The sequence below is a fragment of the Drosophila subobscura genome, chromosome A (genome assembly GCF_008121235.1).
Source record: "Drosophila subobscura isolate 14011-0131.10 chromosome A, UCBerk_Dsub_1.0, whole genome shotgun sequence".
Classification (NCBI taxonomy): Eukaryota; Metazoa; Arthropoda; class Insecta; order Diptera; family Drosophilidae; genus Drosophila; species Drosophila subobscura.
In genome coordinates, this window is record NC_048530.1 from 13836552 (window position 1) to 13850573 (window position 14022).

The following is a 14022-nucleotide window of genomic DNA, read 5'->3' on the forward strand; positions in this document are numbered from 1 at the left end:
TTGTTTCCTCTGTGTATTTTTGGCATATTTAAAAAATGATAACGTATATAGCGGTATATTTCTAAGGGTCAGTCGTTATATTTAATCGATAAAAACGCGGTCACACTGGTCCCTAGTCGAGTTGGCATTTTTTTTAATGGTTTAAATAGTCCACCAATTGAACTACAACCAATTTAGTAAATGTATTTGTTAGTCAATATCGAGAACAGTCCTTTGTGCGTGTAAAACAACGAGTGTTTTGTGTAAGTAATGGCCCAACATTGACCATTTCGCAGCTAATTGAAAGCTGTTGCGGTGTGTGGTGGACCAAAAAAAGTCAAGGGACTGACAACTGACATCCACTTGTACTTGCGTGAGTGTGTGTGCCAGTGTGAGTGTTTTTGCGTGAGAGCGGCTCTCAGGAGTGTGTGTGTGTGCCTGTGTTAACACCAGTGTTATTTTTATAATAAATTGACAATGGCAACTGACCAAAGAGGCTAACCAAGAAGTATTATTATAGTACATATGAAGCAAGTGACAATCCGCAAGAATCTGGGGACTAGGGCCACCGCTATAGCAACTCTCTCTCTTTCTCTCTGTTTCTCTCTCGCTCTTACAACCTCTGCTCCAATTATTTTTTTCGAATGTTTTCGCTTTTGACTTTTAGGAGAAATGAAAACAGAAAAGCAAATTGAAATATTGAAATCATTTCTATATAGAAAAAGCCGACAGTTGACAGTTCTTTGACCATTGGTTTGGTGTAAGTGCCAAAATTATCAACCTGCAAAATCAGAAATTAAGATAGAAAGAAACAAAACGAACCCACGAAAAACCTGCTGCGTCAAGAAGAGAGCAAAAAACAGTGGTAAGGTAACCAGAAACAGAAGAGGAAGTGAGAGAGAGAGAGAGAAACAGCAGAGCCAACGTTGTGGATGAGGAGGGGAACGGAACGAACGGACGGACCCAAAGCAAACGTCCACGTAAACTTTTAACATTTTGCTTTTGATGATGTTCGTAGTTGTTGTTGTTTTTTTTTTACAATTTTTTCTTTACTGAATCGAGGTTGTTTTTTTGTATGGCGATAAGGATTTCATTTAAATTCATTGGAGTGCATATGAAGAAACGGTAATATTGCACACATATACATATACATATACATATTTCATCTGGACAAACGGGTTTTCCCGTTACTTGAGCGAATGTCTTGGCTGCAGGCTCGTGCCCGTGCGCTCAGCCGCACAGAGGGATTCATGGAAGAGGGCAGGAGGGGCGAGGATGTTACAGAGGTGTGTGTGTCGTCCAATGCGTCGGAGTCAATGGGTGTAACATGCTATGGGAATTATGCAAGAACTGGGCAGGAACAGGTAGAGCGCCAGCTGCTCCTTCGTCTGTCTGTGTGTGTGTGTGTGTGTGTGTTTTCGATTAATAATTTGTGATTTCTCTTGTTCTTCTCTTGCCAGCTAAACGAGAACCCGAACATGCTGCACAACAATGCTCCCTGGCTGCCACCCCATCAGCCGCCACAGCAGCAGCAGCATCCTCATCATCCTCAGCAGCAGCAGCCGGTACAACTGCAGCAGCACCAGGCACAGCTGCAGCAGCAACAACAACTGCAGCAGCAGCAGCAGCAGCAGCCTGTCTATGCCAGCCAAATTTTCCAGCATCAGGCACCACCACCGCCACCACTTGGCCAGCAGCAACAATACTGGCCAGAGGAGCAGCAGGACCAGCAGCAGCAGCAGCAGCAGCCGCCGTCGCTGAATTACAACAACTATTTTGCAGTCCAAGCTGCCGGTCAGCAGGCGCCGCCGCCTCTGCCCCAACCGGAGCTGCAGCAGCAGCAGCAGCAGCCTCCACAAATGTATTACCAGCCGCCGCCACAAACAACAATTCCGCAAAATCAAATGCATCCCGAAGTGCCTTTGGATTCCTTCGAAAACAGCAGCAGCAGCAGCATCAACAACAACAACAACAACGGCGGTGGCAGGAATGATGGCTGGGGGGACTGGGGTGATTGGAATGAGACGAGCAACAGCAACCACAACAACAACAGCCACAGCCAGAACCATAACCATAACCATAACCATAACCATAGCCAGAGCCACAGCAACGAGGCTGTGATGGAGCCACCGCCAAGCAACATAGTCGATGATGCCTTCAACATTCAGGGATCGCAGGGCAGCAGCTGGCAGGCCTTTGCCAGCAACAACAATAACAACAACAACAACTTGGATATTCCGCCACCCGTGGAACAGCAGCCTCAGCAACCGCAGCAGCAGCATCCGCTGCAGCCGCTGCACCAGCAACTGCAGCAACTCCATTTGCAACAACCACCGCCCGAGGTGGGCCAGGAACCCGAGCTGGATGCGATTGTGCCGCCGCGCGCCTTTCAGAATCAACCAGGAGGCGCAGAAGTGGCGCCAGTTACCGGTGGATTGGTGGCCATTGCACCACCATCTGCCCTGCCGCCAATCACCGCCAGTCCGGGCGGCAATCCCTTCAAACGTTCCACTGGACCCAGCAAGCGTGTCAACATACTGGCCGGCACACAAGCAGCTGCTCCGGCTGCTATTCCTGCCTCTGTTCCCGCTCCTGTTCCAGCTCCTGTGGCAGCACCAACGGCTGAGATAACCTTTGGTCTGGGCACAGAGACGCAGCAGCAGCCGCAGCTGGAACCATTCAATATATTGGCAACGCCTTCAGTGTTGCCTCCTGCACCTGTTGTTCCGGGCGTGAGCTCAGCAGTTGCATCATCCATTTATGGATTGCCCGCACAGCAGCAGCACCAGCAGCAGCCCCTGGTGATTCCTCCACCACTCATCCCCGAGTCGTCACCCCTGGAGATGGGTGGCTATGAGAACCTGGAGGTGCTGGCCGCACCCAACGACGAGCGGGCCCAGTATCTGCAGACGAGTCATCTGTCGGAGCAGCCCGAGGAGGGGGAGGCCAATTGGGAGGCGGAGACGGACACGGGCCTGCTGCCGCCGCCCGGTCTGTCGCGTCTGGTGCTGGGCCAGCCGGAGTTGGAGCAGCAGCGACTGGTTACGGGCACCGAACAGCCACCGGCCACGGCCGTGAACGTTGTCCAGGCCCTGCACATGGAGGAGCGTCAGGCTGATGGCGAGGACACCTCCGAGGGAGAGCAGCCGCCACGTGTCGACGATCGCAATCTCTATCAGACGCCGCCGCGTCGCGTGGTTACGGGTGTGGAGACAACGGCCGTGTCTGTGCGGGAGCAGCGTGAGGTTGTCCTGGATGGTGAAAATCTCGAGGATCGCGAGGAGCCGCCACCGGCCCTGGCCGGAGTTGCGGCTCTGCCCGTTACGGAGCTGCCGCTACAGCTGCAGCAACATCACAGCCTGCCCGACGAGGCCGAGCCATTGCATCACAATCCACCATCACAGTCGGCGCCAGTGGCAGCCTCCACCGTTGCCGCCGCACACTCACAACCACACCCACACCAGCAGCCCCTGCAGCAGCAGCAGCAGCAACAACAGCAGCAACAACAGCAGCAGCAGCAGCAGAGATTGGAGAAGAAACGGCCCCAGGCCGGGCAGCGTATGTCGCGGACTGGTAACGCCTCCTTGGACCTGGAGTCGGATGAGGAGTCGGACGAGTTTCTGCTCAGCGAGCGGGAGCGCGACAGGGAGCGCGATAGACGGGATCTGCTCGACGATCGTCGCGGCCGTCGTGGCCACTACAACAACAACTACGACGGCGAGACGGAGGATTCTGTGCGGGGCGCGGGCCCAGTGGGACCTGCGGAGAGCAAGACCGGGCGTGATAGCCATCGGCGCAGCCACGAAGGCAACAGCCAGCAGCATGGCAGACGCCGCAATCCCGAAACAGATCTGGAACGTGAGCGGGAACGTGATCGTGATCGGGATCGAGAGCGCAACTGGCGCCGCCGCTCGAACAAGTATCACAGCGGTGGCGAGGATCAGGAGCGTTACGAGCACTCGCACTCCCGCCGCTACAACAACAGCAACTACGACGGGGAGTCCGATGGCCCCGACTCGAGCCACATGGGCGCCGATAGCGAAATTCTGCTGGATGGAGGCAGCGCCGGACCTGGTGCCGGCGGACCCAACAGCATTGGTGGGCGCAGCAGCAAGAACGGCAGAGATCGCCAGAGGCGCAGTGGAGGTGCACCCGAGGAGGACTACGACTATGATGACTATGAGCGGGAGCGCGGCCAATACTCTCGACGCTCCATTAAGCAGTCGGAGAAGGGCAGGAGTGGTGGTGGGAGGCGAGATCGGCACGAGGCCACCGGTGATCAGCGGCCGCAGCGTCGCAGCAACGATGATGGCACCCTGGAGCGGCGGCGTCGCCATCCGCATCCCGATCAACGGCACTGGGATGGGTACGAGGAGTACCGCAGAAAGAGCTCCCGCAACAGTGACCTCGAGAAGGAGCGCACCAATGGCGGTGGTGGTGGTGGTGCTGGAGCCGGTGGCAGCGGCGGCTCTAAGCGTCGCAACTACGCTCCGTATGCGGGTGCTGGCTACGATCCGTATGGAATGTACGAGCAGTTGTCGAGGAATCCCCAAGCCTATGCGGACATGTATGCCAAGTTTTATGGTCAAATGATTAACTCGATGACGGCAGCGGTGGCTCCGTACAAGGCGGCGGGTGCTCCGGTACAGCAGCAGCCGCAGCAACAGCAGCAGCAGGGGCAGCAGCCGATGATGACTGCAGGAGTCCAAATGATGGATGTCATGCGGACGTCTGGTAAGGAGGGTGACCTGCTTACAGAACGAGAACGGTAAGTGCATACCGCCCCGCCCCTGCGAATCGATTGTTGGTTTAGTTTCCCAACCAACAAAAAACAGTTGCCCCGCCAACCGCCGCTTCAGATTTTGCAGAGTTCAATTGAGTATTGAGAGAAGGCTGGTCACACCAGCTGGTGTGCCATTGCCTTCTAATTGGAAATCACAGTTGCAATTACAACACTGGAACTCTGCAAAGTCGCGAAGCGGTGGATTTTTCGAATTCCTTTAGTTTGTTGGTTTATTCGTTTTGTTAACTTATAATTACACCCAGAAACCCTTACATAAACACATACATAAATATATGAATGTATGTATGTATGTAATTGCCCCTACCCACTGTTCCCACTGATTCCCCATTCCTCGTTGACGTAGCAGTTGTTCCCTTATCCGTACCCGAACCCCGTACCTCTTACCGCGTGATGCTAATCTCAAATGTTGATTAACGCGTGGTATACCCTCCTACGCGTCCACCTGTTCCACCTGTTAATTGTTGAGGTTGGATTTTGGGAATAATTAACCCCACAGACATGCTAGTGTGTAGATACTTAGTTAATGATTAGATAGAGGTACTCACCCGGTTAACTAACGTACTACCTCGATCGGTTGATCGTTTACTACCCTGTATGCGTATTCCCGTACCTTTCACACACTCCACCCACACCTCCTCCTCCTTCTTCTTCTGCTCATGAACCCTCATCAACCCACACACCCACACATGAATCGATCTTTCATTCGCCTTGCGCCTGCTCGCCTCAGCTTTCTCTTTTCTGTGCGTTTACTCGCACTCGTACTCCCTCTCACCATTCCGTTTCGTTCCGTTCCTCTGCTTCCACCTCCTGTACCTTCTCCTTTACCATTCCATAGTCCATGTGTGTGTACGCAAATTCCGTTCGTTGTGTGTTGTTGTTGCTACTAACAAAACACATCAGAAGCAAAGCAGAAGTAAAAGCAAAAACAAGGTATACCAATATTAAGGTATGGCACCACGGCGTTCCCTCTCTCTCTCTCTGTCTCGGATCACAGATGCAAAAGTGCAGCAACTGTAATCGGGAACAAAAGAGAATTGCATCGTGGAGTGTCTTACCTTACTATTGGTATACACCGATTTATGTACTCTGATCGTATGTAACCTCTAAAACTGTTTTTCGTCTCTAACAATTCACAAAAACAAAAAGCAAAACGCAAAACATCATTTGTGCCTTCCTCCTACCTCCTCCCCATGTCTAGGTACACACACGCATACATAAATCAAGCAAACGAATTCCATCGTCAACAATATAATGAGGGGCTCTACCAGCAACAGATCCAGCAGCTTCAACAGCAGCAACAGCAGCTCCAGCAGCTACACCAGCAGCAGCAGGAGCTCCTTAACCGCAGCATGGCGGACATGGAGGACAGCAGTGCCAGCTTCTATGGTGGTGACTCGTTTGGCAGCCGGAGATTTATCTATGGGCATCATGGGCTAGCCAGTGCCCGATCGCTAAGCAATCTGAATGGTGGGGATCTAAATGGAACAGGACGAAGTTCACGTTGCAGCGGCCTTTATTATGCTGGCTCTGAATGCGCCCTCGATATCAGGTGGTCACACAATCTCACTCTGAAGTCTCTCACTCTCTCTGTCTCTCTCTGTCTATGTATATCTCTCAATATGTCCCCTGCTCTGCTGAGTTTTGGTTACACTCTCGCTCTTAGGTCTTCCTTCCTTCCCCCCCCCCCCCCTGTCATCCAGGAAATGTTCATGCCAACTCCCACTCCCCCTTCCACTAACAATGCTTTCGCTTTGTCCATTCCATTCCAATTCATTCCGTTTATTTGCTTACGCCCCTGGGCAGTATGGAGAAAAGCTCTTGGGGGTTTCTATGGACTTATCGATTGCTTTTGGCCAGCATATCGCAAAACTTATTTGAGTGTGTTTTGGGGGAAGGATCCTAACCCGTTTGGGTCAGTTTTTGGTGGGGGGAATATAGTCCGTCCGGCCGAATAGAATCTAAAAAGAAACTTGAATCAAATCATTCCATTCCATTCCATTCATTTCTCTTTTGTATCTAATCTCTTCTCTGGACGAAACTTTGTCGCATGCGGAGGGGGGCAGTTTCCTCGCTGATCGTTCCTCCCCATTCCCTGTGCCCTTGTTCCCCTCCCGTTGCCCTGCCTCCAGTTTAGCATGAACAATTTGTTGATTTCACATTTGATTTATTTCCATTTTGTTGTCTCTCCCCTCCGTCTCTCACCTTTCTAATCGTTTCTCTAATCTATTCTCCGCTTTTGCTGTCGTTGCTGTCGTTCTTCCTTACACAGAGGTGCCGATGTGTCCTCTGTCCACGGAGGCGTGGCTGCTGGTGCAGGTGTAACCACCACAGCGGTGGCTCGTCCGCCCAGGAGACGCACCCCACTGATGTACAACCGACCTCATCTGGTGGCCTCGTACGCCATGAGCCTGCTGCTGAAGGTGAAGCCAAAGTATGCCGGCCGCGGGCGCCTGCGCAACGATGTGGAGGTGGCGGCACCGCGCTTCCGCGACGGCACGAGCAGCCTGCTGCGGATGTACCCGGGACCACTGCAGGGCCGCAAGTTGCACAAGGACAAGATCATAAGCTTCTGCAAGGAGCAGATACGCCTCGGCCCCACACGCGGCTGCACGGTGCTGTATGCCACACAGAAGAAGCCCCAGGGCACCGTCGAGAAGTATCGGGCCTCGCACGCCCTCATGTGGAATCTGCTCATCCTGCTGCTGCGCCAGAACGGGGTAAGCCGAAGACAACTCATTTGCCGCAAATCCTGGGCCTATATCAACACTCCTTTGCCCCCCGCAGTACATTGCCGACACGGATGTCGGGGACCTGCTGTTGGAGAACCAGCAGGAGTATCCCTACAATCCGTCCGAGCAGGATGGCGCATCCGAAACAGAGCCCGAGGCCGATGCCGAGCCATTGGAGGCAGCGGATGCGGCTGTGGATTCGGAAGCTGAAAGCGAAACGGCCGCCACCAGGGCCAGTCAGTCCTCGGACGAGGGGCAGACTGCCGCGCCAGGAGCTGGTGCCGAAGCTGGCGTCTCGGGAAAGGCAGCGCCGTTGTCCGAGCAGGCGGCTACGGACAAGTTCCGTAGCTACGTGCTGCGCGGCAATGTGGAGGAGGCGCTGCAGTGGGCCACCGACAACAACCTGTGGACGCACGCCTTCTTTCTGGCTCTGTACGAGGATCGCTATGCCCTGACGGACGTGGCCCAGAAGTTCCTCAATCGCGCCATCAAGGCCAACGATCCGCTGCAGACGCTCTACCAGATGAAGAGCTGCCACACACCGGCCTGCGTCAGCCAGCTGCGCGATGAGCAGTGGGGCGACTGGCGCTCCCATCTCTCCATTCTCGTGACGAACAAGTCGCGCCATCCGGAGTCCGATCGCAGCTCGGTGGTGGCCCTCGGCGACACGCTCTTTCAGCGCGGCGACATCTATGCGGCCCACTTCTGCTATCTAGTCGCCCAGGAGGAGTTCGGACGCTACGACAGCTCGGCCACCCAGCTGACGACGCTCACGGCCGAGGTACCGAGGTATGCGCAAGCCCATGTCCCCTTGTGTCCCATTCCCAGTCCGATTGATGGCTAACTAATGTTCTGTTTCCGGTCCACAGACTCATCCTGCTGGGCGCGTCCCACTACAAGCATTTCAATGAGTTTGCCAGCAACGAGGCCATCATCATGACGGAGATCTACGAGTATGCCCGCTCGCTGTTCGACCAAAAGTTCAGCATTGCCAACTTCCAGCACTACAAGTTCCTGTTGGCCACGCGCATGCTCGACTATGGGCAGCATTTCCGATGCACCAACTACCTGGAGCAGATTGCCAAACACATCGAACTCAAGCCGGACAGCTACGACAAAGATTTTATTCAGCGCGTAAGTTCCCTCGACACTCTCGGCTCATTCTCCTTTTAATCTGTGTTTCCTCTAGGTGTGCGATCTGGCCGAACGTTTGCGCTATCACGATCCCATCCTCATCAATCGGGTCTCGTTTGCCAGTCCACCGATTGGCAACAACAGTGGCAGCGGCAGCGGCAGCGGCGGCAGCAAGGATCCCGCTGTGCCCGAGGAGAAGGCATGGCTGAGTCAGCTGCGGGACATCATCCATGTGGTGAGTGTTTGCCACAAATCTCTGCTGGAAGTGTGTTCTTGACTTGGCATTTGCAGCAACCCCAACAGGAGCAGCAGCAGCAACTGCAGCAGCAGCAGCAGCAGCAGCAGCAGAACGACATCGATCAGCAATTTGCGGAGGTGAATCAACAGTTTCTTGAACTGAATAGGCAATATGATGGCGGCAATTTGGAGGACACCCTGCAGCTGTCCAAGGAGCAGCCACCTGTGGCTGAGCAGCTGCCAGAGCAGCAGCAGCAGCAGCAGCAGCAATACTATGAGCCAACGCCACAGACGCAGCAGCTGCAGGAGGAGCTGCCAACAGATGCGTATGGGCAGCACGCCCAACAGTTGCAGCAGCCGCCACAAATGTACTATGATCCCAATGCAACTGCCCAACAGCAGCACTACGAACAGCAGCAGCAGCAGCTTGCTGCCTCTTATGGCGGCCACATTGAATCGGCGGCCGAGGCATATGCCGCTGGCGCCCAAACAGCGGAACAAGCGGCAGCGGCAGCGCCCTCTACTGGCTATGGCTATGACTACTGGTCGGGCACACAGCAGCCGCCGTACGGCGATGAGGTAGGTGCTGACTGAATTGGCATATAAAAACAGACTACCTCTTGTCCCCTGCTAGTTAGTTATTGTTTTAAGTGTCTTCTGTTTATTGATGTCTTGTGGAAGTCGTTTTTTCCCTGAGTTGAGTTCTTTTTCCTGTCGTCTTGCCCTTGAACTTTGATTTTTGGTTTCTTTCTGTTGTGTGTTTAGCCCTTACAAAGCTAGGAATCAAATCAAACAATTGCTAACGAGTTTCTAATTAAAAAACACACACAAACACACGCGCACGCACACACTTGGAATGCAGCAAACGGAAGGCAGCGAGAAGTTGCATGAGAAAGGAGTTAATCAGGAGACAGCAGCAGCTGCGGCAGCAGCCATGGGACATGTGGATAAGGCTGAGAATGAGGAACACAAGCAGCAGCTGCAGCAAAAGCTAAAGCCAAACTATCGCAACAATCCAATGAAAGTCGCAAAGGCAGCAGCCACAAAGTCCAGCCTGGAGATGGAGAGGACAAAGACACTTTTACGCCAAATGGCAGCATCCTCCGCTATCAAGCCACAGACAGCAGCCACAACACGTGCCACCAAAGCAGAGCCAGCAGCAGAGAAGCCAGCAGCAACAAAGGCATTCAATTTGAATGATGTAAGTAGCTTTACTACCATAAATAAACGACACCAAGCTACCAGCAACAGCAGCAGCAGCAGCAGCATCCGCAACAGCAGCATAAATATTACAGCAGCCACCGCCGCAGCAGCCATTCCCAAGCAGTTAATTAGTTGTAGAAAATCAAGCATCAATCTTAATAGTCCTGTTACATCCACGCCCAAAACGCTAACAACGCCCACACGTTTCATAGCCGCTAGAGCGGCCATAGCCAAGTCATCGACAGCATCGAAGACGACAACCACAACGAGTGGAGCAGCCAGGGGAGGAATAGCAGCACAAACGGGAGCAGGAGCCATCAAGCGGGTCAACTTTAACTTACCCACGACCATAGATGAGTCCTCGGAGCAGGAGCAGGAGCTGGAGCAGGAGCTGGAGCTGGAACAGCAGCATGACAACAGCCTCGCTCTGGCCCAGCCGCAGTTTAAGACGGCAACCTCAAGGCTCTGCCGCAAGCCGCACATCGTCTTCAATGGCACTTATCCCATTGACATGCCGCTGAGTCAGGCGCAGGCACAGGCGCAGACCAAGAGCAACAGCTATGACCCAGAGGCGAATGCAGAACGCGGCGATGTGCAGCGCTATCGGTACATGCTCCACGATTATGTGATCAATGAAGATGCCGAGGGTGAAGAGCAGGCCGAGGAAGATGACGAGTTTGCGGAGGAGCTGATGGGCTATGCTGATGAGGATGACTGCTACGACGACGACGACGACGACGACGACGATGATGATGATGATGACGAGGATGACGACTACTATGGGATGGTGCAGGATCATGATTTCCTCAACAAATATGGCATCATTCAGAGCAAGGCATCGGCTGGAGCAACTGCAGCTGCAGCTGAAGCTGGAACTGCAAGCACCTCGGGTGGGACATTAGCTGGGTCTGCCGCTGCCCAGCCACAGCATGTGTGGTCCATGCAGGAGCTAATTGCGAATCCCGCCATTCCGCTCAACTACAAAAAGATGTGCTCCGAGGTGGAGCAGAGCTTGAGTAAATTCGAGACGTACTTGGACAGCAAGCAGCAGCAAAAGAAGAAGCCCGGAGCAGTGCGAACCTACGAAATTGATGCACCCACCAGCAGCAGCAGGAGCAGCAGGAGCAGAAGCTGTCAGGAGGAGGCGCTTAGTTCTAAGAAGAGATTGTAAAATCCGAAATCGATTGCATCGATTACCTAATATTTAACACAAAAGGCAGAAATCCTTTTGGTATCTCCTGCCAACATCCTTTGCGTGTCTGCCAGTCGGGGAGAACGAGAGAGAGAGAGAGGAGGAGAAGTGCTGCTGAATGAGCGTCGCTGCTTTCTTGGAGCTAGTACCTGGCAGCTTGTCTAAATGTTAAATCTATAAACTTTAGCACATAAATATGTATATCCTTGTAAGCCTTTGCTAAACCATAAGCCTTCTAATGACAAATCTGCGGAGAGATAAAGATAAAGTCAGTGAGAGAATGTGATCGAGAGAGAGAGAGAGAGAGAGAGAGAGTTTTGACTGCGCCAGTTTTTGCCCGTTTTTGTTGCCAACGATTTCTGTTGTTATGTTGTTACGCCCCCGAAACTAACCAACCGAAAAACTTGAAACTAAACTTAGCCAACTCATTGTTAACTAACCCAACACTGCAGACCGTTACACAACACTGAAACTAATCTGTTCGAGCATAATCTATCTACAGCTATCCCTCCTATGCTTCCCCCACTTTGAAATCAATCACTAATCCAATGCAATTTCCTAACTCTGCATTCGTATTCGAATTCGCAATCGACAGCTACAGCATCAGCAGCAACAGCCGCAGGGGCAGGGTCAGGGTCAGCGACCAGCAATCTCCATGCCAAAATCCAAGAGCTACGGGGACGAGGACGACGGCACGGCGCAAGCAGCGGCCAGCAGCAGCAGTGGCAAGCCAGGCGGTGGCACGGCATCAGGTGGCAAGCAAGCATCGGGTGGAGAGATTGGGTAAGTCCCAGCAGACATGCCGAGAGATCAATCAATCAATCAATCAATCATCTAATTCCATTTTCACTTCGTGTGTGCAGTGCACCGGGCAGTCAGAATGCCGGCTGGTTCGGGGGATTGTGGAACAAGTTGTCGCTGAAACCGAAGAACCAAATGATTCTGCCGGACGATAAGAATCCCACCATTGTGTGGGACAAGGATCGCAAGTGCTGGACCAACACCGAGGGCAACACGGATGAGGCTGAAAGCTTTAAGCCGCCGCCAAAGATGAGTGACTTGGGCATGGGCATGGGAATGGGCATGCCCTTGGGCTCACCACCATCAAATATGCTGGGCAGTGGCATTCCCGCACCCCAGCTGATGGGTGGCCACGAGCCTGTGGCAGCGGCTCCGGCTCCGGCTCCACAGCATCCGCAAATGTATGGAAATCCGCATAATTATGCCGCTGCTGCTCCGGCGCCCGAGCTGTATCCAGCGACGGTGCCATCGCCAGCACCAGCGATACCAGCGCCTGACCATGCAGCAGCAGCAGCGGCAGCTACAGCAGCTACACTACCAGCTCCTGGTGGCGCTCAGCCCAAGCTGCAGTCGAACATGTTTAAAATGCAGCGAAATCGCAGTAAGTTGTGCCACAAGCAGTAGAGAGGGAGAGACACTTCTCTAACGATTCCCTTTGCAGCTCTGAAGAACTCGTATGTGGATGTGTTCAATCCGTCGGGTGCGCCCATGTCGGCGGCCTCCGAGAATGTCCTGGCTCCCATAATGGCGCCAGCAGCAGTGCCCCAAGGGGGCTACTTTGTACCGGGCGGTGCAGCTCCAGCGCATCAGCAGTAGAGCGACAAAATGCCAGCGAAATGTGAGTGGAAACGTTTAGGCTCCACTACTGATTCGATGACTTTCTTTTTCTTCTTGCAGCTGAACTTCGAGCTACGTAAAAACGACCAGCCATGCGCCCAAAGACTCACACACACACACGCACGTACACACAGCCAGACCAGACTATACGCACGCACACACACACACAACCATTCATTCTGCCACTCGCCTACGCATGTTCCGTTCCACCAACGACAGCGACAACAACACGCGTCAGTGTTGTAAAAGAAAGAAAAAAGAGAACTACTACCGATCAAGCTCGTTCGATTGTAACTCGCATTAATTCTTTTTTCGGTTTGTCTGTTGTCTGTCATTTAACAATATTTTCTTGATGTGTGTGCGTGTGTGTTTCCACCTGTGTGTGTGTGTGTGTAGTGGCGCATGTGTTTGAGTGATCCAGCGAGATCGATCTTTAAATGTTTAGCAAAAAGATGAAACCCATTTGTGTACTAATAGCAAAATATATATATGTATATGTAATCCACATACCCCTCCCACCCCACACACTCCTACCCCCTCCCAACAAATCAATTTCTGTTTATATATATATATATGATATGATATTTCTTTTGTATGTTGCATAGTTTTTATGATTATTTTTTGTTGTTGTATAGAGCCGATGTATGAGAAGCGAATGATAAGAAATGTATTCAAAGGGTGGGCAGGAAGGGAGTTAAGCGGGACAGAGCACACAGCAGGACACGGGACAAGACATAACGGAACAGAACATTGGTTTGGTTTTTGCACTACTTTCCAACTCTACAACAAAACACAAAACAAAAACATCCAAATATCTATTTAGCTCTATTATATACGAGTAAAAATAAATAAATTGCATAAATGTGGTATGTGCGCACCCATCTCTATCTCTAATTATAATTCCAATTCCAATTTCTGTGTATTTTCTACGCGATCCTCAAACTTGTTTTCCGTTTCTCTGTGTCCTTTCTGCGTTGCGATTGGTGTGCAAAAAAATATGATTAAAAATGAAATATGATTCCACTTGTATTTTCAATTATATATTTTACAATCGTTTTATTTTGTTAGAATTTATTTGTGTTTTTTTTTTACTTTGTTGACTTGAT

General features: G+C 52.1%; 1 protein-coding gene across 6 annotated transcripts; it reads left to right on the forward strand.

The window, feature by feature from the left end:
- Window positions 1-86: 86 nt before the first annotated feature.
- On the forward strand, window positions 87-13828 carry LOC117903102. 6 transcript variants are annotated; one of them, XM_034814916.1, is made up of 13 exons: window positions 87-242; window positions 1440-4747; window positions 5982-6332; window positions 7053-7500; window positions 7568-8301; window positions 8382-8646; window positions 8702-8881; window positions 8938-9462; window positions 9746-10084; window positions 11874-12061; window positions 12142-12680; window positions 12741-12917; window positions 12977-13828. In XM_034814916.1, the coding sequence occupies exons 2-12, from the start codon at window positions 1458-1460 to the stop codon at window positions 12893-12895; spliced, it is 7014 nt and encodes a 2337-aa protein (XP_034670807.1). In that variant the 5' UTR covers window positions 87-242; window positions 1440-1457; the 3' UTR covers window positions 12896-12917; window positions 12977-13828. The 6 variants fall into 6 exon arrangements, with proteins under 6 accessions (XP_034670807.1, XP_034670808.1, XP_034670806.1 ...); XM_034814917.1 differs by lacking the exon at window positions 87-242 and adding an exon at window positions 990-1104; XM_034814915.1 differs by lacking the exon at window positions 87-242 and adding an exon at window positions 1325-1343.
- Window positions 13829-14022: the final 194 nt, after the last annotated feature.

Excerpts from the sequence above, each read along its gene's own strand:
- LOC117903102 (XM_034814916.1), top strand. The coding sequence starts at position 1,458 with ATGCTGCACAACAATGCTCCCTGGCTGCCACCCCATCAGCCGCCACAG. Across the intron at positions 7,501-7,567 it reads TGCTGCTGCGCCAGAACGGG|TACATTGCCGACACGGATGT; the intron begins GTAAGCCGAAGA and ends TGCCCCCCGCAG. Across the intron at positions 12,062-12,141 it reads GCATCGGGTGGAGAGATTGG|TGCACCGGGCAGTCAGAATG; the intron begins GTAAGTCCCAGC and ends TCGTGTGTGCAG.